Source organism: Cannabis sativa, chromosome 5, assembly GCF_029168945.1.
Source record: "Cannabis sativa cultivar Pink pepper isolate KNU-18-1 chromosome 5, ASM2916894v1, whole genome shotgun sequence".
In the NCBI taxonomy this organism is placed as follows: domain Eukaryota; kingdom Viridiplantae; phylum Streptophyta; class Magnoliopsida; order Rosales; family Cannabaceae; genus Cannabis; species Cannabis sativa.
Genome location: NC_083605.1, coordinates 12325418 through 12353355, shown reverse-complemented (window position 1 = coordinate 12353355; position 27938 = coordinate 12325418). Strand labels below are relative to the sequence as shown.

General features: G+C 32.8%; 3 protein-coding genes across 5 annotated transcripts; 1 reads left to right on the top strand and 2 right to left on the bottom strand.

Annotated features, from left to right (window-relative positions):
* Positions 1–11376: 11376 nt before the first annotated feature.
* LOC133037816 (F-box/LRR-repeat protein At3g48880) lies at positions 11377–15298 on the bottom strand. 2 transcript variants are annotated; one of them, XM_061115439.1, is made up of 4 exons: positions 14992–15292; positions 14656–14751; positions 13559–13972; positions 11377–12210 (listed from the first exon to the last, which is right to left on the bottom strand). In XM_061115439.1, exons 3-4 carry the CDS (start codon positions 13915–13917, stop codon positions 11649–11651), a joined length of 921 nt encoding a protein of 306 aa, XP_060971422.1. In that variant the 5' UTR covers positions 13918–13972; positions 14656–14751; positions 14992–15292; the 3' UTR covers positions 11377–11648. The 2 variants fall into 2 exon arrangements, with proteins under 2 accessions (XP_060971422.1, XP_060971421.1); XM_061115438.1 differs by lacking the exon at positions 14656–14751 and having other exon boundaries at positions 14992–15298.
* Positions 15299–16889: 1591 nt separating this feature from the next.
* LOC133037814 (single-strand DNA endonuclease 1) lies at positions 16890–23583 on the top strand. 2 transcript variants are annotated; one of them, XM_061115435.1, is made up of 14 exons: positions 16890–17039; positions 17140–17297; positions 17664–17725; positions 17831–17958; positions 18342–18393; positions 18512–18584; positions 18688–18758; positions 19244–19303; positions 19417–19582; positions 19754–19853; positions 20142–20224; positions 20542–20642; positions 20851–20981; positions 21107–23583. In XM_061115435.1, the coding sequence occupies exons 1-14, from the start codon at positions 16972–16974 to the stop codon at positions 21630–21632; spliced, it is 1779 nt and encodes a 592-aa protein (XP_060971418.1). In that variant the 5' UTR covers positions 16890–16971; the 3' UTR covers positions 21633–23583. The 2 variants fall into 2 exon arrangements, with proteins under 2 accessions (XP_060971418.1, XP_060971419.1); XM_061115436.1 differs by lacking the exon at positions 16890–17039 and having other exon boundaries at positions 17219–17297; positions 17827–17958.
* LOC133037815 (probable steroid-binding protein 3) lies at positions 22876–23476 on the bottom strand. Its single transcript, XM_061115437.1, has one exon. The coding sequence runs from the start codon at positions 23474–23476 to the stop codon at positions 23171–23173; it is 306 nt and encodes a 101-aa protein (XP_060971420.1). The 3' UTR covers positions 22876–23170.
* Positions 23584–27938: the final 4355 nt, after the last annotated feature.

The following is a 27938-nucleotide window of genomic DNA, read 5'->3' as shown; positions in this document are numbered from 1 at the left end:
CTCTTGAAACTTTTCAAACGTTTCAGATTTCTTTTGCATTAGGTAAAGAAAACTATATCTAGAGTAATCGTCAATGAAAGTGACAAAATACTCATAACCACCTTGGGCTTTTACATTCAAAGGTCCGCAGACATCGGAATGCACTAACCCTAGGGGAATTTTGGCACGCTCTCCCTTTGCAGAGAAAGAACGTTTAGTCATTTTTCCTTCTAGGCAGGACTCGCATACTGGCAATTCACCTAAGACGACATTTTTCAATGGACCGCCTTTGGTTAGCCTATTGAGTCTATCAAAGCCTATATGACCTAAACGTAAATGCTATAGATAAGTTTGATCATCATTATCAATCTCTTTTCTTTTGAGGTTTCTAGGTTTAGCTACATTGAAAAGTTCACTGTTTAGTGAGATTTGTGTATTCGGTCTTAAAACATAAAGCCCTTGTTCCATGGTAGCAACACATATTTGAAATCCATTACGAGAAATTGAACAATTTGTACTCGAAAAATTCAATATATAAAACAAACATGAGACACTAATCAAGTTTCTACTAAAGTTTGGAATAAATAAAACATTTTCTAAAATTAAAAATCTTTGTTGAAACTTGATGCGAGTTTTTCCTCTAGCTTTGACCGACACTAATTCGCCATTGCCAACTTTAAGCTTTAACTCTCCTGGAAGCAAATTTTCCTAAGTTTCAAGCAACTGCAGTGAAGAACATACATGGTTGGTAGACCCAGAATCAACAATCCAGACGGATTTGTCGTTCTCTAAAATACATGATTCAAAGACAAAAGCATTACCTTCGTTTGAATTGTTTAGAAGCCTGGGACATCGTTCTTCTTGATGTCCCTTTTCATTACAATTCGAACATAGAAGATTATGTCTAGTAATTGTACTTGAAGAAGCAGCTTTGCTAGAGCCTTCATGCTTAGTCCTTTTCCTCTGATTATGAATTGCAAACCCAGGGGGACCCATTGCAATCAGATTCCGTTCATGGGCTCGTAATTCTGCTTCGAGCTTGTCCATGTCGGAGGAGTTGAAATTGTTGATCATATAAGAAATAACAAATTCATTATACTCCGGAGGAAGACTATTAAGAATGAGTTAGACCCATTGTTCTCTTGATAAATCAATTCCTAGTAGATTTGCCTTTTGGAACTTCAGATTCATCATCAACAGGTGCGAGTTTATGCAACTACCAGGATGCATTTTCACACTATAGAGTTCTTTTGCTAAGATATTAACTAGGAGAGGATCGGGGTGAGGGTTATTCATAATGACACTACAACACATCAATAAAACAGAAGTAAGGTTTTGGTTCATAAATTCATACACATGTTCAGAAAATAACAAATAATCACATATGTTATAGAAATACTAAATCTAACATAGTTTATTTTCCAAGGTCTTTCAACAAACTGATACACTGTCCCGTTTAGGCGAGAGTCAAAGCATCATCCATTGAATAGAGTTGTCAACTCATCTAAAATGATAATCATTCTAGCAACTTTTTATTCGATCAAGATTGGAATTCAGCGTTGTCTCGTTTAGGCGAGAGTCAAGGCAATTCTATCTTATGAGCTTCCACCATTGTTTCATAATTTGCAAGTCAAGTATGGTCGCCACCATTAAGGTGATCCATACCATACAAAACACTTACAAACTACTTATCTTTCGAGATTAAACGGTGCGAAATTGCTAATGAACGTTCCTCCATTAGGGAGGATTACTCACTAAAACAAACGCGATGTAAAACCAACAATGGAGATCGATTGTCTCTTGATTAAAAGCTCATTATTTAAAAAAATATATATATGTATTTTGTATAATCATTTTATTCGATATTATAATAATGAAAAATTACAAATTAAAGTTGGTTTAAATAAAAAATCAACTTTAATTAATTTTCAATTATTATTTAATTCGAATAAATATCGAACAAGTTCCATATTATAATAATGAAAAATTACAAATCAAAGTTGGTTTAAAATAAAAAATCAACTTTAATTAAATTTCAATTATTATTTAAATTCGAAAAATAAATTCGAGTAAAATGGAACAAATTTGAAAATATTTTGTTTAAGTTGTTTTAGAAGAATCTAAAAAAAACTTAAATATCTTTCAAATCAGATTTAATTAAATTAAAATTAAGTTGTAACCACTTAATTTGAAAATATTCCATTTTAAGTTAATATTCGAAAAGATATTAACTTAAAAAATATCTAAAGAATCTTAATAACCAATGCCTAAAATTTCTCAACTTAATTTTGAAATTTTAAATCCAAAAGATATTCAGATTTAAGTTGGTTAGTTATAGATAACTAAATATCAACTTAAATAGGAACATTTAATGAAAAATTTAAATTAAGCTTCAGAAAGAATCTAGATAGTTATAATTCTATATTTAATTAAATACAAGAAAATACATATAGTTTAGCTTAGAATATAAAATTCTTTAAACTATGGTTTTCTTAAATTAATTTCAAAATAAATGAAATTAATTCTGTTGCTAATCAATTTTATTAGGTTAAACTAATTTAATTAACCTAGTACAGTTATTCAAATCAGGTAAATGGGCCTTCACAATTGGGGTGGTTCATGTGAGGGGGTGTTGGGTTCAGTATGTCGTACCCACTTCTATGGCTCCCAACTCTCACACAAGGCCCAAAAGAGAGGAATTTAACCTTAAAATGAACAACTGTTATTAATTGAATAGGCCCAAAAACTAAATGGGCCTAAATAAAATCTATCAAGAACTATGATATTTTATTTAGCAACAACAACCTATATGCATCTATAATGAAATTAAACACATAGGCTCACACAGGCACACTTTGGATGGGTCTTATCATGTTGCTAGGTCATACACAGATGAAAGAAGATTGTAAATATACCTGTTACAAATTATTTACTTGACCAAGGGAGCCATGAGTTAAAATCAGATCATTGGATCTGTCAACAAGTTAACCATGGCTATTTGCAATCAAGCAATAATAGGTTTTAAAAACTTACAAACAAGCTAAAACATATACTCCTGCAACAAGGTTAGCTGGATAGTTGGATGTAGGATTTATTTAATTTGAAATAAATAATTTCGAAAAAATAATTAATCAAATAAATAAAAAAAAATTATTTTCGAAAATTTAAAAAAAAATTCGAAATTTTAAAAAAAATATTTAAAATTAAACCTACAATTTTGAAAAATTAGGTTTCAGCCAACCTAAATATCATTTTAAACTTTGCTAACTACTTTTAAAATTTAATGTTATTTTATAAATAAAAATTAAATAAAAAATTAAAAAAGATAAATGAATATTTTTTTTCAGATTTTAAATGTAATTTAAATAAATAAAATAACAAAATTTAAAAGTTAGCAAAATATCTTATATCTATTTAAAATTACATGATTATAGTTATCTTATTTTAAATTTAAATAAGGTCAAATTATTTTTTAAAAAAATTTAATTTAAAAAGTTTAATATCTGACCTTAAATTTAAAAATAAGATAAGATATAATCAAATTTAAAAATAAGATAGATAATTAAGCAAAAAAGATAGATATTGACTATTTCAAATTTAAATTACACTAATATCATGAATTAAATTTAAAAAATATTTATCAATTTAATTATGATAATTAGAATTGAATTAGGAATAGTAAATGTATAAATACAGAACTACACAAAAAATCGGAAGTTAAATCCATGAAAAAGCATGAAAAATCGAAGAAAAACAAAAAAATTGCGAGCTGTACGGACGGGATGCTGTGCATACCCGTCCGCGCGCGCAGGAGGGGGATTTCGGCAAGGAACCTCGGCGGCAGGGGGATTTGCATGAAATCCGCGCGCAGGGGCCCTGCTGCTCAACCCTGATTTTTTCGAAACTTCAAAAAATCATAACTAATTCAAATTAAATCGAAATTGAGTTCTGTAAAAAAAAGTAACTTGCTTAATTTTTTTCATACTATCCAATAAAAATAATTCCAGAAACAGATATTCAATTATTTTTCACGAAAATTCACAAACATCAATCAATCATCAAATAACACTCAATACAACATGATACCATCCAAAACATCAAACAATCGTTTTAAAGTCCAAATTTCTTGCAAGCAAATCAATTACCATGGCTCTGAGACCAGTTGTTGGAAATTATTTTACCAGGATCTTAGATCTACTCACAAGTATGTTGATTAACACCCTAAATATGAACTTTCTAAAACGATGAAATAAACACATAAAGTTTAGGAAACCTTACATTGGGTGCAGCGGAATTAAATAACTCCTTCCGTTCAGATCTCTAACCCTTGTATCCTTTCTGTCGCAGAGTATTATCAAGATCTGAACCTGGATCTCTTTCTCTGAATCTTTAATGCTGAAACTCCTTCTTGCTGAAAATCTTTCTTCACGATCTTCCTCACTATGATTGAGGTATTACTTGCTGTGTGTGGGCACTACTCTAATCACTAAGGGTTTCAAAATATGAAGGAAGAAGAGAGAGAGAGAGAGAGTGGCGGCCAAAGGTAGAGAGAGAGAGACTCAGGTTTTTCTGAATGAAAAGTGTAATTTTCGTGAAGCCTTCACTACCTATTTATAGCATTCCACTAGGGTTAGGTTTGAATTATTTGACATTAAAATAATGAAAATATCAGAGGATAATACCTAAAAAAGTGGCCAGCCATGGCTTATTGGATTTGGGCCTCACTTTTTTGCAATTTTGCAGTTTTATCACTTTTGCATCTGATTTTCTCAAAAATGCCAATTTTCAAATTCAACCATTTAAATGCCAATTCTAACTATTTAATAACTATAAATAATTATTAAATAATATTGTCATTTATCATATTTATTAATTGAACCATACAAAGTATTATAATTAACAAATATGCCCCTAATAACTCTTTCTTTACAATTTCGCCCTTACTTAGTGAAAAATTCACAAATAGACATAGTCTAATTTGAGAATTATAATTGATTAATCAAAACCAATTACATGAGTCTTACAAGCAATATTATCTCAACTAGTGGGGGGAGCATGGGTCTATATAACCGAGCTTCCAATAAGTAGATCAAGAATTTATTACTAAAATTCACTAACTTATTAATTCTTCGTTGAATCCACTCATAGAACTTAGAATTGCACTCTCAGTATATAGAATTCTCTATATGTTCCACCTTATAGACACATCATTAGTTATCCATTGTTATAATCCTAATTTGATCAATGATCCTCTATATGAATGATCTACATTGTAAAGGGATTAGATTACCGTTACACCCTACTATGTATTTTATCCTTAAAACACTTGACCCCGTATAAATGATATTTCAGCTTATGTGAAATGAGTACTCCACCATTTATGTTCGTTTGGTCAAGCTCGAAGGAGATCATCCTTTGCTTACTATTCGCCAGATAGAAGCTATAGATTCCATGTTTATGTTAGCGCTCCCACTCAATTGCACTACCGTGTTCCCAAAATGTACGTATCACCCTGACCTAAAAGTAGGCTTAACTAACAAATCAAAGAACACGAATAGCCTCTTGAGATTGAGCCTAATTATAACAGAATTAAGATCATTTGATCTAGGATCAACTAGGCGATATTGACTTGAATAGATTTTACGGTAAGTTTAATAAATCTAAGTCAAAGTTCAATATCGGTCCCTTCCGATGCATACTCCATGCATCCAACCTGAGCTTTACTTTAACCAATGTTCTGGAAAGAACATAGCATTTCTCCAAATGCAAGTAAACTCTTGTTGTAGATTATTATATCAGTAAAACCCTGTGTCTGATAAATCTAGAAAACTTTATTCACATAGTCATGTTTACTTTCCAAAGTGATGACAACACAATAAATAGGATCAAGTATGTGAAAAGGTTTTAAGATGAATTTATAAATCAAATAGACAAGCAATTGATTAAGTGAACCAAAACATACACAAATGAATGAAAAAATACTCATGTTTCATTATTGATGTTAAATAGATTACATTGAAATGGAGCTTTATTTAGGGCATAAAACCCAACATTATGGTCTTGAGACTGACCTACCAAATCCCACCAAGTGCGGGCATGTTCTTGAAATATGAAAGCAGCACAAATAACCCGCTTAGTTCCAACTATACCCATATTATCCATAATGTAAGTGAGAATACTCATCCATTGTTCTACTTTAACAGTATCAATACTACCTAAGAATGTCGGAGGTTGTAGCGTGACAAATCTTTCAAAGATTAAATCTATTTGTTGAAGATCTGGTCTGTGGTTAACTAACATTGGAATGGGAGCTAGAGGAACTCTTTCTAAACTGATTGTCTAGCGCGATGTAACTCTTCTTCCTAACGAAGAATGATAGCTCACATTTCAACGAACATTTGATGTCAATCAGTAGGAGGATTAGCGTTATTAAACTCTATATTATCTCCAAGATTCTGTAAAGGTATTGGACATGTTAGTGGGATGGTTTTGTTATAACCATCCTTATTGGGCTCGCTCTGTTATCTAGTTGATCTAATATGGTCTATTCTTTTTCAAATAACCCTACAATCAACAATCATAGTGAATCAAGTACCAATCCCACTCTTACATATTTCTTTCCATAATCCTTAATTAACACATATGGAATTTCTCCCCACATAGTTTATTTAACATTTATAAACAAATAATCATAATTTCAGTTATCTATAAATAATTTATAGATACTCTTCTGTTGCCCATTCATAAAAGTAGTAAATATTTAATCATATAAATAGTTAAGTATTTACTCTCAACACTTACGATACTATGAGTTGAGCTTTTTTTAACGATGATTGTACATGTTCTGCATGTGTTCAGGAAGTTTAAAAATCTTAGTTCTCTTATACCAAATTGTAACGCCCTAACTAAATGAAAGACATAGGTTGTGATTATACTATGCTAATCTCACTAATTGGAGGTCTACTAAGTCCAGTGGATTTAAATAAAACAACTAATAAATCAAACAAACTTATAATAACTTAAACTTTAAACTAAAATAATATTTATATAACCGGGATCTCGTATTTTCTTTTTTCAAAATATTATAAGTTGCTAACACAAAAGTCTACCTCTGAAATAAAATGAGATTTTTAAATCAATCTCCCCATAGGATCCAACCCTCATGGTCTAACTTGGCCGGAACATGTACAATCCACAGTCAAAGTCCTCAAACTCATAGAAGGTTTGAAACTACCTTACCCTTGCCTGTACATTAGAGCACTCGTGAGCCAAGACCCAACAAGAAAGTATAATCAAACCCACAATATAATCACATAGCATCATGATCACTTTTAATGCGCCACTGTGCTAATAATTGTGTCATTGCACTTATCTAATACACCATTGCATTTATGATGATGCCACAACATCTTAAGTCTATTTTGTATAGACACCACGTGTCATGCTCACACGTCTATTTAATTTATAAGGCCTCATTAGAGTTTATCTCAATTTTGATAACCGAATCTACACAAACTTAGGTACGAACACAATAAAATTAATCCCCAATCATATAACAAGTAGGTATCATAAACTGGACTAAATTATAAAGCTCTTCACGAGCTTTATAACGATATAAAATACATTTAAAAAAAGAGTTCAGAATTAAAAGTTATGACCAAAACAAGTTACAAAAAAATTTTGGTTCTACTAAACCTAGACGGTCGTGACTCTACAACTAAGGTTGTGGCTCTGGCTCTTGCTCCTTACAGAGAGCAAAAACACTCAAAAATCATAAGTCGTGACTCTCAAGAACAGGATTGCAGTGCTTGGATTAAAACCCAAATTTTTAACTCCGAAAATGCACCAAAATTTCTATGATGTATGCAATTGGTTTCTAAACCCAGACCTACAATATTTAATCAACTTAAAAACTTATGCTTCAATCAACACAAAATGAAGCATTACAAAACATAGAATTTACATGTTAAAAACTTAACACACAATAACCAAACTCATGCTCTAAAAATCTTAACTTTCTCCTTGAACTATAAATATTTGGCTGAATTGAAAGACAATTTAGCTTCTCACCCCAATTCCATTAAAACTAACACCAAACCATTTAAACACCTCAAATAACTATCAAATCTCATTCCTTCAAATCACATAGTCAAAAATTAACGAATAACCCTAGTTTAAACCAAAAATACTATATCAATTCAGAAAATAATTTAAAATTTTTATCACAGATTACTTCTAAAATTTCTAATTTTTCAAAAACTAACCAAGATTAGCTCCTACACATAAAAAAATTGGTTCATTTTGATAGAAAGTGAAAAATTGCAAAGAGAGAAAGAGAGAGAGGAAGAGAGAGAGGAAAGGGGGTGACGGGAGCTTCTCCTTGAACTGAAACGGTTAATAAAAATATGGTTCCTACCCTCTAAACCAAAAATCAACATATAAGAGCACTAAGATTATATATATAATTTTGAACCATATCACTCACACAAATATAATCACAACTTTAAGTAATAGTCATGTCATATTTTTACTCATACAAGACCCGAACCTGTTCCGAGTCAAAATACTTGATGTTATGAATACTGTACAAACTTATCGAAAATCACCTGTAACATAGTAAAATAAATATATTACATAATAATGTAATGTATTAGCACATAGCTTAATAAAATTATAATTTTATCCTCAAGAAAGTAACATGAAAGCATGCTATAGTATAATGTTGTTGTGAATACAACGTAAAAACAATCATTCGTATTTTTATATGAAAAAAATAAAATCCGTAAAAATATTAAAAAAAAAAAACGTGATTCCTTATTTTTGTTATTTTGGGTAATTATGAAAATATCCTTTTAATCTAAATTATATATTGACCCATTTGGCTAAGTTTATAATTACGAGTATATACTCTGAAAATGGTTGTTCTAGTACACTCTTTACTAGTTTTCGCATAGAGGAGAGCTTTTTAATCCTCCCCTCTTTTTCTTTTTATAATTGTGCACGATGTAGTTATTTAGAATCAAATTTAAGTTTTAAAAAACAAAATTGAATAGTATAGTGCTGAAAATAAAGTTTAAACAATTAGTTACCACTTGTATAAGATAAAGTAATTATGAGTGCTATAAAATATTTGAAATTTTCTATAAATTTACAGGTGGTCATAATTAACAACTTATACGATTATTAAAAATTGTACTAAAAAGTTCTCTCATATATTGACATAGATAGATGATATACCTAAACACGCCTGCTGAAAGGTGTACTATTAGTTTTTTCATTATATCTTATTTTTTTTATTTATTTTGAATAATAACACAAATATATATACTTTTTAATCAAAAGTGATTATTAAAGTATTCAGTTATTAAAAACAAAATATTAATGGATAAATTATGAAATACAAAAATTAGGAATATAAAAATATTTATGAATAAATTATGAATTATAAAGATTTTATAATTCTAATTTCATATTTATTTATGTATATAAAATTAGTTATGAATTAACATGAATTTTTAAAATTATATAAATTTCAAAATAATATTTTAAAATTTCTTTAGTGGAGCTACTAATCAGTTTTTTTTTTTTTTTTTAAATCAGAAAAGTGAAAATATTTTTCAAAACCATGTTCTATAAAATTATTTTTACTTTTTTAATTGAGAATCAAAATTTTGAAAACAAAAAAAATCACTTTCAATTTTTTTCTTAATCAATATTATGGACTTCGACCCCAACCTAGATCTTGGAACCCGAATCCCGACCCCGACGGACCCAAACTCACACCCCGACCCCATACCCAAATCTTGACCCGTACCCGAATCCCAGACCTGATCCTGAACCTCGGACCCCGACCCGAACCCGGACTTGAACCCAGACTCGAACTTGGACCCCAAACCGGACCCCGAACACGAACTCGGATCCCAAACTTCGGACCCGGACCTCGACTTCGGATTTGAACCTCAACCCCTGCCAAACCTGAACCCTGGCCCCGGTGTCGGATCCCACCCCAAACCCGACTTAAATAAAATCAACAAATAAAAGTGAAAATAAAAATTACAAATTACACTTTTGTTTTTTATTTTTTATTTTTATTTTTAAAATTAAAAATAAAAATGATTGTAAAATACATTTTTATTTTTCAAAAACAAAATTTTACTTTTATTTTTATTTTTTATGATTAAAACAATTTAAAACAAAATATTATCAAACACCTGTTTCTAGCTTTAATAAATAATTTTACAATGTTGAACACTCAAAGAGATTGAATAGAACAAACTATACAAATCTCTCAACATAAATAATCTACACAACAAAATAACCAAACTGGTTAGGTCAAAAACGAAACTCACTCAAATTTATGTATAACACCATGTATTAATTTCTTTATTTATTTTTTCCATTTAATTAGTTTTTTTTTAAAAAATATTTATTTATTTTATTAAAAATATAATACAATAATGTTACACATATATAAAAAAAAGTTTAAAATATAATAAAAAAAATCATATTTAGTTCAATAAATAATTATGTCTACATTTAGCTAAAGACTAAAAAATATGTAATGTAGTTAAAATTTTAGCTCACTTGATGGAAGCTTGATTTTGTAAATTTTTCTTTATAATTTAAAGATGAAGCTATTTTAGCTCATGTGCACACAATTCAAATATAGTTAGGTTCAAAATACTTTGCTCGTGATTAGTCCGGAAAGGGCAATGCTAAATAGGAACGTAAAGGGACATATTTGTAGTTTGTACCAAGAGACTTTTACATGATTTATACTGAAGCTAGAAACTATAAAGTTTTGACTGGATAGACACAGTTACACAACACACCATAAGCTCCTCCATTACAAATTTGGTCCCCATAGAAATGAGTCACAAATTACAATAGTCAATCTAGTAAAATTTCTATTCTAGTAAAATTACATGAGTAAGATTTTTTGTCAAAATAAAAAATAAATTCAAAGACTTAAAAAACCAAAAATGACATAAACTCGTAATGAGATACTCAAATACCAACTCCACGTGGAAGGAAAATGTTTCATATAACATTTAAAGAAAACGTTTACATTTAAATAATGATGAGAGCGGACCAAATATGGCAAAGTTGTATTATAACAATGCAAATAATATCTATACAAAACACACATCTATTTATAATAGAAAATAAAACACACAAGAATTCAAGCTTTCCATAATAAATAATGCAAAGAGTCAAAGGTTCAAAATGTTGACTGTTGAGATGGTCCAGAACAATATCAAGTTTTTCAATAGTCAAGCTCAGCCACCTCTAACCTTTTAAACTTACAATTTGATTTGAACAGCCAGCCATAATGATATTTTATAAGTCATTAATAATACAATTCAAACCTTGCATGATTATATAATCATATCATCATTTGAGGAGTGCAAAAGATACTTATGTAACTATCAATCTCAATAATGTCACAGGAAACACAAAGACTTTCTTTATGTACAACAGCAGAGATTTCAACTCAGAGCTCTTTGCTCAAAAATAGAGTGCCAACTTATCTATTAAGAAAGCTCTCATTTATATTTATGGGATAATGCATTATTCTATTTATGACAGAAAAAGAACTCTTTGTTTACCAAACAGAAAAGGGCACATAATGTGAAACTTCTACCTAAAATAGTCTTACAATGCTCTAATTACAGAGCAAGTGAGCTAACCTCATCAGCTTTCCACATTCCTTCTTCATATTTGTACCACCTCATGAGCCCTTCGTCACTTTTCGTTCGTTGGCACATGAGGCAAGTGTCTTCTTCCATGCATGTTAGAAATTGGCGTAACCGAGATGCTTTCTCGAGGATCAAATGATCGAGTTCTTTAACAATCCTTTTGGATGCAGGGGGCGGAGGGACTTCGATTAAAAGGCAATGTGAAATGTTGAGAACTTCTAGGTGTTGTAATCCATCCAAGATCATGATCAGAGCATCCTTATTAAGCATTGAGCACCGGAGACTTAATACCTTCAGTTTGGGAAGGCATCTGACTAGTGTAGAAGCACATAACATGTCACAGGGACCCATGATCTTGAGCTCACTGAAATTTTTGCAGTTATTGGAGATCTCTTCCATGAAGTATGGTGGATTTGCTATGCTGGGCATCGTCAGTGATTCGAGATCTGTCCATGCACGAATGGCCTTGCATATTCCTGTCTTTTTTATTCTGTTCCAAGCTGGAAGAACAAGTCGTTTAAGCCGCGGACACCTGAGATGGGACAAGGTTTGTTTTTCTCACATTCAGCAAGCAAATTAAAGTGACAATCTGTTTGCACATAAGAATTCATCAACAAACATTCTTCAGCAAAATGTTAATTAATAAACTAAGTGATCCACAAATAACACTTGCAGCCACAATCAGATTAATGAATATTAACTTTTAAAGTGTCTTTGATAGGAGGGAAAAGTGGACGGAATGAGAAAGGTGAGAAGAATATTTTTTGAATTGATGTAGAGTGGTTGTTTGTTCGGATTCATTTTCCCATTTAAGAGAATAGATCAGGAAATTGGATAATGAATCCTAAACTTTAACCAATGTTCAATCCTTCCAACATTTGAGAAATTTTAGGAAGCTTTGTCTCCTGTAATAGTGTATCATTCAACAGCTATAATCTTTTTTTTTGTTTTTGAAACTAGGCTCCTGCCTAAACCTTTAGGCTGTTTGGTAGAGAGGATAGATTGCGAGGGGTGGGGCGAGAGGGATGAAAAGAGATAAATCCCTTGTTTGGCAAATGGGAGAGTGGAAATGAGAGGAGAGATGGAGGGAGACCTTCTCCCTCCAATTCTTAAAAATTCAATCCCTCCATTGGTGGAAGGATTCAAGAAATTAACAAAAGCTTATAAAAGAAATCTAATTTCAACAATTACTTTTCTTTCTATCCTTACAACTTCACCTTTAATACTAAACAACACAGATGAGAACTACTATACTCTCCCTTCGTTATATTCTCCATCCCTCCTAAACTCTTCATCTATCGTACTCTCCTTCCTTCCTACCAAACATAGTCTTAATATCCCGAGATCAGGAAACTATAGCAATTGTTGTGTAGACTATGTGAGAGCAAACCATATGCCTCACCATTTGAGCTACCTCAATAGTATTCCATGGCTAAGATCTTTCTATATGAGCACACACAAAATATGCACTAAAATATTACTGACAGTGATCTGACATGTCTTTTTAGTATAGTGAGTCCCATTTTAAATAGATATATATGATTGGGTTGAGCTGCTTCTACTTTTGCCTCTTACCAATAAAGAAAAAGGACTCGTTTATACCAAACACAACAAGTGAAAGTCACTCTCATTTCTCTCCTATTTTCTTCCTTATGATTTCTTACTATCTTATCTTCTTCTATAGCCTTAGCCTTTGAATTGTAAACACTATACTAAACATGCATAATGTTTGAAAAAGTAAACCATATCATGAATTCCCACTCTTTTTCTTGTAGAAGCATATGAACTCACCAATACGAAATACTATAAAAAAAAATCAAATGACTTAAACAAGTTTCAACCCAACAAAAACTCAAAATGAAAACAGTTTAACAACTTACCTTTCGGCTGTGTAAGTCAACTGATCGTCGCTCACGTACAAGTTAAAATGGAAGATCAAGGTCAAAATGCTTCCACGGCTGAGACTCAAGGAGATCTTCAACACCCGAGTCAAAATTTTATCCGATCGACCATCAACATAAACATAAGGCTCTAATGGGATTTTTATGAAATTCGATTTCAACATCGATAAATCGAGTGTTTTCCATAGCAAAGGATCACAACAAGCAAGTCTCCATGCGCTACACACATGAGCAATTCCTTTTGTTAACTCAAATATATCAAATGACTGGAAAATCTTCACCAATATGTCAGTGTCCAAGTCTTCCCATCTTCTCGAAGCACAGTAACTCTCTTCCATCTCACAAGCTTTCTATATAAACTCCTTATCTTTCTAACACATTACTATATAATGCCTAAAAACAAAATGAAAGTAACAAGAAATTACATCAATAAACTTCATAAGCAGTAGTAAAGACAGTAACATAACAAGGGTAACTTACATCAAGAGCTTTTGTTATTTGATAATAAGATTTCACATTTCACAAAATATATTTATCCCAATTTGAATCAGCAAAAAGTATATAGTAGAATAGATTCTTATTCCAAATCTTCTATGGGTATGAAACTAAAAAGATAAGAGGAAATAATGCTCTAATTTGCCCAAAATAAGGTCAAGCACTAAGCTATATAGTTAGATAAGGATAAAAATGGTTAGAAAAACTTAGTCGAATTCAATTTTCATTCGGAGGAAAAAGGGAGAGGGTATGGGTTTGAACCCAAGACCCATATTAGTAAATTGTAATACCACTATGCTACACTCAAGAAAAAAAAAAAAAATTCAATTTTCATTCGGAGAAGAAGAAGAAAACTTTCTGTTTGGTAAATTTAAACCTGTAACTAGAGTAGAGAGGAAGAACAGTAGCAATCATAAAAATGACAAAACGAAAAAGAATAGAAAAAAAATAAAATAAAATAAGAGACTAGTAATTTGGTGGAACGCCTCTGAAAATATAAAATGGTCAATTTTGAAATCCAAGTTGAATTTTCATTGATATGAATTTAATGGCTCAAGAATTAATCTTTTTCACCATCTCACCCCCACAGAGTGAAGAGATCAACATTAGAAATCTCGCTGAGGAAGATCAATGGAAAGTCAGAAATCAATTAAACTCCCAAAAAATCAAGTCCAGACCTGAAATCCTCCATAAAAGTTTACAGATAAAAATGAATTATTTGAGGGAAAACCAGAAGCTTTAAGGTACAAACGTTTACTGGGTTTTGTTATTTCTAACCAGATCTATCAATTCGAATCAATTTCCTTTAGAAAAAAGATGCATAAACAATGGAACTATTCATGCATTAATTACTACATATTTTTATTTATTTTTTATTTTTTACAGAAAAAGAAGAATAAATTTGAAATGAAAAATACCTTGAAAAAGTAAAAAAAAGAAAACAGAATCTGGGTTGTGGTGATGATTCTTAGTTAAACTGCAACAGAGAAAGGAAGAGATAGAGAGAGAGAGGAATAGGAAATGAAACTGAGATGAATGTGTGATGTTCGGTTTCAGAAAAGAAAGCAAGTAACGGAAGAAGAAGAAGAAGAAGAAGAAGAAGAGAAAGGGAGCAGAGATTCCGAAGAGAGAGTGGAAATGACGAAAAGGGGCTTTTACCTTTTCTAAAGAGCCATTCATTCAGTTTCGGAGATTTGGTTTTTACGTTAATTAAAAACGGACTTGTGTCCAAACCTGGTTGGCTACTTCTGACAAACATAAAATCTACGACTATCACTAACACTAACACTTACACTCTCACACGTGCTATCATTTCTAACCTTTCATCCATCTCTATAAACCTAAATTTCATGTATAAATTTATCAAAAAAATTTCCTGAAATGGTTTAGTGAAACAGGGTTATATTGTGGCATTATTATTTTTTTTTATACATTTTTAACCACTACTTTAAATTTAAAATTTTTATTTTTAAAATTTAGATTCTTAATTAAAAAATTTTTTAAGCATTCATAATAATAATTTTTTTTAATATGATCTAGAAAATAATAAGAAAAACAAAATAAAATTTTGTAAAAGAATATTCCTTTTTCTAGAAAAGATGAGGATTGAAAAAAAAAATTAATATGGTCTTTATTAGATTTTTTTTTTTTTTAAAAAGAAATTATTTCTTGTAAGAAAATATTATAATCAGGAAAAAAATTTGTACAAAATACCAATTCAGATTTATTGTGCATGTTTTTAACTCTCTTTTGATAGTGCTAATGACAAGCATTTTTTCAACACTAATATACTACTTTTTAAAATGAAAAGAGAAAAATTAAGATGGTGTTTGGTAATGTTTTTATTTTTAAATTTTTCAATCACAAAAATAAAAATAAAATTTTTGTTTTTGAAAAACAAAAAAATTTTAATTAAAAAAAAATAAAATAAAAGTGTATTCTGTAAATTTTATTTTTTTTTTATTTTTATTTGTCAATTTTATTTAATTCAGGTCCGAAGCCGAGTCTGAAGTTGGTACTAGGGACGGGTCCAAGTATGGGGCTAGGTTTGAATTCAGTTTCTAAGGTTTAAATTGGAGTTGGAGTCTAAAATATTGATTAAAAAACTATTTAAAAATTTTTGAAAATGATTTTTTTTTTAAATTTAAATTTTTAATTAAAAAATTGAGATGTAAAAATAATTTTATAGAATATGATTTTAGAAAATATTTTCATCTTTTTAATTTTTAAAAAAAAATTAATTGAAAAAATATTACTAAACTCATCCTAAATTAAATTATTATGCCTGTTCAACATTTTGTATTTTTTTTGGAAGTGAATACAAAATTAGGTATTTTATTTATACCCATATATATACTTCACACTTTACAGGCTTACAGCTAGTAAAATAAATAAATAATGTTCTGAATAATGTGGATTTTTTCAGAGTATAATATAGGAAAATTTACAAATACTGGAATTTGAGTTAACTTTTACAAAAAATACTGTCCAACGGAAATGTTTTCAAAAATACTGTATTTTTATAAAACACCAGTAGAACACAGAACATAACAACTCAAAACAACAGTAGAAAAACTATAAAACACCAGTACAACACTAGTGAAAACTTAACACAAAATACTGCAGTATGAAACTTATAAAAAATACAGTAAAAAAGTAAAAAATAACGCCTCACAGTATTTTTGTAAAAAAAAATATCAAAAGTTAGTATACTATGTAAATTTCCCTATAATATATAGGGGAATATATATTTTTTTTATTTATATCAATTTTATAAATGGATTTTTTTTTAAAAAAATATAAATGGATTTTTGTCTTTTTCCTCTTTAAATTATAGGCTTGATAAAATTTCCCTCCTAGAAAGAAATGCGAAGTGGTAACTTGCAACAGAGATAGATATGGGCGTGAAGAACCTGTGGGATGTTTTGGATTCTTGCAAGAAAACTCTCCCACTCCAACATTTAAGGTGGGTTTTCTCACTCTCTTTTCCTTATTTTAAATCTATGTAATTTTCCTTTTTTTCCTTTCTTGAAATGTTTTGTTTTCCGGGATTTTGGGGTGTGTAGGAACAAAACAATATGCATAGATCTCTCGTGCTGGATGGTTCAACTCCAAAATGTGACCAAATCTCACTCTTGTTTGAAGGAAAAGGTTTATCTTAAGGGACTCTTTCACCGCCTTCGAGCTCTCATTGCTTTGAATTGCACCCTTATATTCGTTACAGGTATGCTTTTTTAGTTCTTTTTCCACTTGTAATTAGCCTTTTTGAGGTCTCGAAATTGGGATGAATTTTATGCATATTAGGTTAGTTATCATGATTGTGTCACTCTGTTGTGGCATTCAGTAAAATATGAGTATGAACGAACTATTAAGTTTCCATGTATATCCCATAAACCTTTGTCAGCTGGATTTTCAAAGCTGCAAACTTCTACTGAAATTGTTGCCTTAAGTATCTTTAATATCATGTTATAAGAGAGTAAGTATAGTCCTGTGAATTTTGATGATACAAATGTCCTTGTAAAGATTTACTTGCCTTGGTATATTGTCATCTCAATCAATTTAGAAGGTAATGTTCTTTGTTTTTTCATAGATGGATCTATTCCTGCTATTAAGATATCAACTTACAGGCGCCGCTTAAATTTAACCACTGAGGTGAGAATCCAGTCACAAACTCAAGTTTTATTAGCATTCTAGATACATCTGGACATATTTGTATGCTTTTCTTCTTTCTTTTTGACTCAAGTTGGTTAAAGGCAGATCGATGAAAATGAAACAAACTCAGAAAAAGTGTGTTCGCTACGAAGGAATATGGGTTCTGAGTTTTCATGCATGATAAAGGAGGCAAAAATCTTGGGCATGGCCCTCGGCATTGCTTGCTTAGATGGGTAATATTTTCTGGCATCGTGTTATATTGTTAGAGTAGAAAGAAGAAAAGTTCTCATTTCCTTTTCTATCCGCCTTGCAATTTGCAAATAAGGAGAAAATGGGAAAGAGAGAAGAACTTCTAATCTTCTTAGTTTTTGTTTTTTTTGAGGGAATTTTAATCTTCTTAGTTGTTGTTGTTGTTTGCTCCTAAAATGTATTTTCTGCAAAATATGTTTTCTAAGTTTGTTGACATTTTGCTTTCATGCACCTTCTTTAACAACAAACTAAGAACAAAGTTGAACTTCTTCCTTTTCTTGTTTTCTCTTATTTATTTTCTTGTTGGCTTTTCAAGGATCCCTTAGACATATACTTATTACGTGTATCATTTTGTTCTTACATATAGGATGGAGGAAGCCGAAGCACAATGTGCGTTGTTAAACTCTGAATCATTATGTGTAAGTTCTGCATTTCAAAATTAGAAATGACACATACCATCCTAACCATCGTCCGTAATATATTACATTTTAATAATGCTGTTCACAAATATAATAAATCAATTATTGCGTTCACCAGGATGGGTGTTTCACATTAGATTCAGATATCTTCCTTTTTGGTGCAAGGACGGTGTACAGAGATATCTGCCTTGGTGAGTCGTTGGCGAAAAACAGTATTTTAACCTCAACTTGCTCTCTTGTAGTGTATGTTTATGCCTGTGCAATAATTGTGTCAATCATTTGCATTTGAAATAGGAGATGGTTATGTTGTCTGCTATGAAATGTCAGACATAGAAAGACAACTTGGATTTGGAAGGAACTCATTGGTAACCTTCTAGCTGCCTTGTGAATTTACTAATCAGCATTGTTTTCTTTCCGTGGATATGTTCCAATCTGGATTTTTCCTTTTTATGTTTTTGGGGGTTGTGTGGATTTTATTTTACTTCACTTGATTATGATGCATCCTATGATCCGTTGGAATTTTAAATATATAATTAACCAAATGCTGCATGAACTTTATACAAGAAGGTGGTTTGGAGAAACTGTACTTGTTAGAAAATTATGATTTGATTATCCTATCGTGACTTGTTCTTTTAGCAAATATTATTATTTGATTAGACACCAATCATTTTTCTATCTGAATATTTAATGTCGCATGACATTATATACATGCTTATTACGTATCTGATTTTGATGTATAATCTCCACATCTTGTTATCTAAATGTGTTGTACTGAATTATAAAATGTTTTCCCCATTGGAGTTTTTAAGCGTAGAAGGGAATCCTTGACCTTGTTCATTGTGATCCATAGATTTCTCTGGCCCTACTTCTTGGAAGTGACTATTCTCATGGAGTACATGGTCTGGGCCGTGTAAGTTATACAAAACCTGTTTATTTCAATTACTTTTATCTTTTAAATTTAACCTATGCTAATTCTGCAGTTGATACAATTAGAAATTTGTGATTATTTTCTCTTGGTTTTAGGAATCAGCTTGTCAAATTGTGAAATCCATTGGAGACAATGCTGTCCTCCAGAAAATAGCATCAGAAGGGCTTTCCTTTGCTAAGAAGGCAAAAGGATCAAAGAAACAAGGGAAGAATTCCAAGAACAACCAGGATAACTCCTTAAATAACGAGATGAATAACAATGGTAGATCCTAGTTCTGATACCAATACATGTACCTATGTATACATGCAAATATGCACATGAACTGTTGTATCTTTCCAGGATGTTTGTCATTTTCCATTGAGATAATAACCAGATTTTCTTATAATTTGCGAGAATGAAGTTGCGGGTAACATTCTCAATTGGGTTGTGTAGGAGGCAAGCATTGTTCACCTGAAGATTTTTCAGTTTTGGAGGTGATCAACGCTTATTTATATCCCAAGTGCCACTCAGCAGACTCTAATGCCGTGCAAAGGTAATTGTTGGTTGGGTTTTTTTACTTAAAAAGATTTATCATTAACTATCAATCTGCATTAATGAACTTTGTGGTGTTTTGACTTTTATTTGAACATAAAGGCCCCAAGCATGTTATTTTACCTTTTCATAGTTCATCTATTTCATCTAAGATTCTTTTAACTACAGCATATTACAGAAGGCTGGTTGGTAAGTTGTTAAGTACACTGTATGTAATGTAAAATTTTATGGACTGTTTGTCTTATTCTATGAAATCTAAGTAAACTTGATTTATACTTTGTTTCTAAAGGGTTCTTGTTCAACATCCATTTCAACATGTCAAAGTTCAGCAAGTATGCGGTCAGTTCTTTGGGTGGCCTCCAGAGAAAACAGGTTTATCTTCTCATATCACATTTTTTTTTAATCCTTAAATACGTGCATGCATTATGCTAATAGTTTATCTTCAGTTATGAGAAAGATGCATACAGATTACAGAGGTTGGGTTTTTATTTAATTGCAGAGAATTTTATAATTCTTCCTAACCTGTTGTGGTGTTGCAAATTGGAAATTGATGTTTCATACTTGAAATTTCTTTGTGACCATAAATTATGGTTTATACTTTGTAACATTTTCAAGAGATATTTTTCCCTTTTACAAAGCGTCATTTACTCTTTATTTTTCTTTTATCTTATTCATGATCATTGTTTCAGATGAGTATATCCTACCAAAGATTGCAGAGAGAGATTTACGGCGTTATGCCGATTTGCGCTCAGCTTCGTTGCAACTTAGAGAGAAACTTCCTTTGCATAAGGTGTTACTATTACTAAACTCAGTCCTCTCTGTCTTTTGATTCCATGTTCCTTACAATCTGGTTTTTAAGTTACGGTAAAAATTTAGAAACAATGTAGCAGTGTAGTATAGGATTTGAGTTCACTTGAATATTTCTTTTCTTATATCAACTGCATATTAGCCAACCCTCTTGATGGCTCCGTCACTAAAGATCTTTCTTCCATTTAAAGCTGCCACCTAAGTGCCCAGTGTCCAGGATCATAAAGCAGAGAAAAGTTCAGGGAAAAGAATGCTATGAGGTTTCATGGGAAGAGCAACATGGACTTAAAACTTCCGTAGTTCCAGCAGATCTCTTGGAGAGGTTAGGAACTTTCAACATCATTAGATTTATTGCTAACATTTTATATTATAATAAGAAATGACGTGATCTCCTCTTTTGTCTTCAAAATAAAACATAAATCTCTCTTATTTTTTGTTTGTCTATAGTGCTTGTCCTGAGAAGATTGTAGAGTTTACAGAGGGAAAAGCTCAAAGAAAGAAACAAATTCGCCGCAAAGCAAGAACAAAGAAACAAGGAGAAGAATCTTCTTCAATGGCTGAAATTGATCAAAAACTCCAAAATCTTTTACTGGACAATGAATTCGGAAGTAACACCATCGGTTCTTCTCTTCCTGCTTCAAAAACAGATGTATTGGAAAACAGAACACATATCTCCAGTGAATTTACTCCAACCATTTCAAATTCAGATAAAGAATCAGAAAGTCACATTGAACCTGCTACTAGTGTTGTTGTTGATGATGATGTCAAGTACAAGAATGAGATAATCGATTTATTAAGTCCTTCCCCGCCGAGATTGCAACATAGATTATTACTACTTAAGAAGCAACAAGAAAATGTAAGTATTCAAAGTGTTGATGTAGTAGAATTGAGTGATTCAGAAACTGAGATGTCTGCTGAGCACCATAGGAAAGCTAGAGAGTTGAGGTTGTTCCTAGCAAGCATAAAGGATTAATCTCATATCATATCCAATATTAATGAGTATTTATTTATTTTATGGAAATCTTTAGCTTTGAAGGTTGAGCAGACTTGTGACTACGAATTTACAAATTACATGATAAACATCATTAAGGCGATGAGGTTAATAATCGTGCCCTTTTTTTTTTAATTTTTCCGAAGGGGGAAACGTCATTACACAGAAAATAACTTAACTAGTCAAATGCCAAAACTTGACAAGCAGCAAGGGGATTCCCATTCCTAATAGCAAAATCAAAGCATTTTTAGCTAGATGAGCTAAGGACTAAAGAGAAGAGAATTGATGTGTTCCAGCAGCCAATCATTGTCATATTTGCATAGCATTGAAACAATCTGATTCAACAGTGACTCTTCTCCCATTCAATTCCAATCAAAGAAAACTTCAGTTCTTCTGAAATTGCCTACAGTTTTGGAAGTGAGCATTAATTGATTTCAGCAAAAACACCTCTTTGGCGCGCACCCACTGTCCCTAGCTGTAATATCAAGCCCACATCAGCCTTCTTTTGAGCAAACACACCTGCATCTATATATAATCATATTGCAGCCATTAGTTGGGGGTTGCCATTTCTCCTTAGGCTCCACTCCACAGGTCCATTAGAGCCATTTCAGCAAATCAACTGCATTAGGGCCTTTACCATTTCTCACAGTTTTGTTGCACTTGGGCACATACCAGATTTGTGACGAGACAGTCCCCAAACAGTTCAAAATCTTCCCTATCGAGTGCTCTGGAGAGACAACACAACATCATTGTGCTGGAAATTCTTCACTTCTTCTCCATCCAAAGTCACTGTTTTTCCATCTATGCTTTTACAGCTTTGAAATTCCAAAGAACATGGTAAAATGTCCTCAGCAGCATTTCCTCCACATCTGGTACAGCTTACTTAATTCACACTTAATCATGAAAGTAGTTGCTACTAATAATTAAAGGGTGCTTTTATGGAGAGTTATATTTTATACACTTTTCACTGCATTTTATTTATTATTTTACATTCCCAAAATTAGCTCTTAAACATTGTAGACCTTTAAAATGAAATCATACACCCCATACTCATATGTAGTACATATCCTTGAGATAAAGAATGAAAAAGAAAAGTAAATGAAAAATATTTATCCCACATATATAATAATATACTAGAAATAAACGAAAGTTAAAACAAGCAAGCCCCTTCAAATTCTTCAATTCAAAGAGATTCCACACATAAATATGGGCATATCCCCAAAAGTAAGAGTGAACTACACATTCCTTTCAAACAAACATAATTTTACATGATGAAACCATATGCATTTATTATCAAGTCAGGCAAATAGAAGCAAGATCCACAATAATCAGATTGGACACATACATGTTTATCAAGATAAAAGATAAACAGATTAAGTAAAATCCCATGATATGTATAGGTAACATATGATATCATAATATATTATTATGAGTTTATGAGAGATTAATTAAAGCATTAGAAACAGGGGAGTATAGATAGGTGATAGGTGGTGGGGAATTGCAATTTCTTCAAGAACCAACTACACCACACGACCTATGATAGGGTACTTAGCTTCGAACTTCTTCTCCCAATCATTAAGAACGCCCATCTCCTTCTCGGTGAGATCGTCGATGGAGGGAGAGATGTCTTCGTCGCTCTTGCTCATCTTTCCCAGAGCCCTGCTCGCGTCCTTCCCGGCGAACATCGAGTACGAACCTTCGGGGCCGTAGAAGGACTTTCCTGTCGTGACGTCGAAGATGCGACCCTTGATAGCCACGTATATGGGCTTGGAGGGGTCCCTACCGTTGTATTGGCTCAGTTCCTGGGGTGTGAGTGTCACCTCCATGGCTGCTTTTTCTTCCAAGATTTGCTTTGCAGATTGAGATTGGTGTTTGTCTCAGTCTCTGTGGAGTATGGAATATGAACAGTGTGTGGAGTTTGGAGTTTGGTGGCAAGATAATGCCATGCCAAATTCCAAATTTATCCTTTCATTTTTATTTATTTGTTTGTTTATTTTTTCTGAAATGATATCCGAAATAGAAAATTAGAATTTTTTTCCCTTTTGACATAAGTAATCATACATATTGTAGTGAAAATTATAATGTACAAGTGGACATAGTATGTTCTTTCATCTTGAGTTTCACTAGCCAAGTCCTCCTCTCATCATGTTCTTACCATTTTGGTAAGCTATATCTCTCTTAATAGCTCCCTCAATGGTGACAAGTAACTTTTGTTATTACTAATATAAAGTCATATGGCTCTTAGTAGAGTCTAGTCTTTTATGGACTGTTTTAAAGTATTTTTCTATAGTCCTTTTCGGCATGTTTCTTAGCGCCTTTTTGGTTTATGTTGTTTATCTTTCTCGGTAATCTTGTGGTGTCCCCTAGTTTTTTTTTGTTCCCCTTGTGGCTTTTGCTTCTCATCTATGGCGAATCAAGGCCCTGAAAAATGTTGATAACCATGTGGATATGAAAACATGAACAATGTCCTACAAAGAGATAGTGCGATGGAGATGGAATGCTTAAGCTTTTTGAAGATATCACTCTTGAGGATGTGGTGGCTAACAAAGCATGTGTTAGGAAGGTTATTGGTTGCAAAGATATGCCTCCTTCGGTGGTCAAAAAGATTCTCTTGGGTGATTGGAGCAAGTTGGGCTTTTGGAGAATGAAAAAGTGTTGAAGGAGTGATGGCTTTTTTCTTTGATGATGAAGACGATTATTCTTATGTTCTGCTTGGCTGGTAAATGGTGTGCTCCTTGACCTGAAATTGTGGCCGGTGGAGGGAGAAGTTCGTGTTGGCGAGTTCGAAGTCACAAGGTTTTGGGTGCAATTCCATGGACCGCCTACTCGATGTTTGACAAATGATAATGCTCCCATTGTGGCTAAGAGAGTAGGCTCTTTTGTTAAGGTTGAGGAAAAGAGGAAGGAAGAACTTGTGAGAAGGGGGGTACATCAGATGCTGGGTTGATGTGTGGGTGACCCACCCAATCCTCGCAAGTTTCTTTCTTAAGGCAGATAAAAAACCAGATTCATGGGTTAGGTTTAAATACAAGAAGCTACAACATGTGTTTCAACTATGGTAGATTTGCTCACTGGGATAGAATTTGCCATTCTCCCATGGCTATGGTGATTCCTAAGATCAGAGAGGTGGTTCGTATGTATGATACTTGGATTAAGAGTGATATAGGGAAGAGTAATTGCTTCTCAATGGCAGGCAAAGGCGTGACCCAACTGATAGTGGACTCTACAGATATCCCCTCGTGGAAGAATCACAAAGCTTCTCGCATTGGAAAATGGAGGAGAAGAGAAGGCTTGGAGGATCAGAAAAATCAGTACCTGAACAACGGTGGGGAAGAGAAGAGAAATAGGGTGAAAGAAGGTGTGGTGTCTACTGAGATGAGCAGCAAGGATGTTGGTACGGGATAGGGGTGTGCGTCCACTACTCTGGACAATTCTAACAACAATAGTACAATGAGGATCATGGGAAACGAATTCATAGAATGTTGAAGGTGGTATTGTTGCTGAGGTGGATAAAGGTGGGAATTTGAATTCTAATGAGGTGGCAATTGATGTTGGGCCAAATTACCTAGATTTGCCTAGACTAGACTTTACTTATGGAAATCAGAGGAATGGGGAATTAATTCCTGATATTGGGCCTTTTATTGCTCAAAGTTTGGAAATACCGCACTCTTATGTTTGTCTATCCCAAAACTCCATTGTTATCCGTGTTTTCAGAGAAGAGACACGTGGCGTAACCGGAAGGTAATCACCATCCCATAATGGGCTTAAGCCTTCCCACTTGCAGAAGTCCAAGCCAGACTTGAAACGAGGCCAAGCCCAGCGAAAACTCAGAGCTTTGCCTCCAAGACATAACTCTCTTCCACGACTCAAAAGCCCCCTAGTCATTCGAGACACGGAAAGAATAGAGACCTTTGGATGAAGATAAAGATACAATTGGAGGCAGACCACGTGAGATGCTCCTAGATGCCTATCACAGGATGAGAAGTATAATACCCTAGAATTAAGAAATGGATTAGCAAAACCCTAATTAGATAATTGTGAATAATTGAGGAATTCTATTATTATATAGTTCAATATATGTGAATTAATATGATTTATAATATGGTAAGACCCCGTTGGTGAGCCAGGGGCATTTTAGTAATTGTGACCCGGGAAGGGTAAAATGATGAATTAATTTAATTACGTGCTTAATAGAACTATATTATTATATAGTATGCCTGTATTGTCTTTTCAGGTGTATTCTGACAGGTTGGCGCGGTATAGTCACAACCGGGTTTTTCGGGCTGAACGGGGTTCGGGCCCGAAATGCAATTTAAGATTAAATGTTGGCATTTTATTTGATATGGGATAATCTGAATTTTATTTGAAAAATATTTGGGTATGAAATGACATGTTCTACCGTTATGTGTATGTGAGTTGATTTTTAGCCCTAGGGGCAAAAAGGTCTTTTACCTACATTTTCATAATCATCAAAAGAGGTTGATTTTGGAAAAAGAAGATAAAATTCTGGTGTTTATCCCTCTCTCTCACCCGGCATCTCTCTCTCTCTCTAGCTCTCTTTGGATTTTCAAGATTTCAATTGGTGAATTGCTTGGGTTCAGCTTGAAATTGAAGTAAAGTGTTGGTAAATTGTTGTGCTAGCCCTTAAAGTGACTCTTGAGGTAGTTTTTATAACTCTAATTCCTACTATGTTGCTGAATTTTAATGTTAGACATGCATGATTAGGTTGTTGATGAATATGATATTTATGTATTGCATGAAGTGATGTTCCTTTGGGAATCTATGTGTGTTTTGCTTAAATTCTTGGTGTGGTGGTTGTTTGAGCCTCAGAGGGAATTCTAGGATTTCTTTTATATCTTAAATTCAAGTTAATTGATGATGTTGTTGCTGGAAAAATAATTGGGTATATTGAATTTAGTTCAAGTTCTTGAGCTTGGATTTTGTGAGTTTGAGCATGATTTTTGAAGTTAATTGTGCAAGCTGATTTTGAGGGAAAATTGTGAATGTTAATGCATGTTGTATGTATTTTAATATCCTATCTTGGAGTTTGATAAGTTGTGATCATGTTTTGAGATTTTGGTTGAGTTTTGGGGTGATTTGGTGTTGATTGGAGGCTGAAAATTCGAGTTTTGCTGGCTGGTTTCTGGGTTTGGAACCCAGGTGTCGCGGCATGCTCTGAGCATGCCGCAGCCCACCCCCTATAGGTGGAACCTGGGATGTGTCCCAGGTGCCGCGGCAAGACTTGGGCATGTCGCGGCCCGCCCTTGTGTTTTTGGGCAGTTTTGAGTTGGAACTTTAAAAATTCATATCTTTTGATTCCGAACTCCGATTTGGGAGTTCTTTATGTCGTTGGAAAGCTCGTTCCAAGCTCAGTATGATTATCTGAATTTTAAATGCCATTATTGAATTTTATGAGTATGGAATCAGGGGTTAACCCTTGTTGTGAAAATCCCAGATTTGTGTGACTAGGATTACCGGCACCTGATCAGGAGCACCCGGGGATTCGGAATCTCTGTCAATTGCAGGATAATAGGTAAGACAGCGGTTAACACATGGAGTATGCGCAGTGGTGCTTATATTCAAAGTGATATGTATGATTGTTTAGTAACCGGGATTAGGGTTATTACCCTAATATGAGCGGTTGATGGCCTAGGGTTATTACTGTTGGAATTTATTTTACCAGGATCTTAGATCTACCCACAAGTATGTTGTTTAACACCCTAAATATGAACTTTCTAAAACGATAAATAAACACATATAAAGTTAAGAAAACCTTACATTGGTTGCAGCGGAATAATGTCTTCTTCCACTCAGATCTCTAACCCTTGTATCCTTTCTGTCGCAGAGTATTATCAAGATCTGAGCCCGAATGTCCTTCTCTTTGTGTGTGATCCTTCACAATCTTCCAATCTATGATTGAGGTACCACTTACTGTGTGTGGGCACTACTCTATCACTGAGGGTCGAAATTTAGAAGAGGAAAAGAGAGAGAGGTTGGTTCGGCTATAGAGAGAGAGGGAAGGCTCAGTTTTCTGAAAAAATAATTTTCTGACAGAAAGCTTGTTGAAAACTTATTAAAACTTATTATTTGACTGAGCCATCACTTTCTATTTATATGCAACTACTAGGTTTAGGTTAGCAATTATTTGGCATTAAAATAATGAAAATATTAATTGGAAAATCTTGCTTAAGTGGCCGCCCAAGGTGTGTAATGGGCCCCACTTGGTTTTTGCAGTTTTTACAATTTTTATTTCTATTTTCTCAAAAACGCCGATTTTCCAATTTTAAC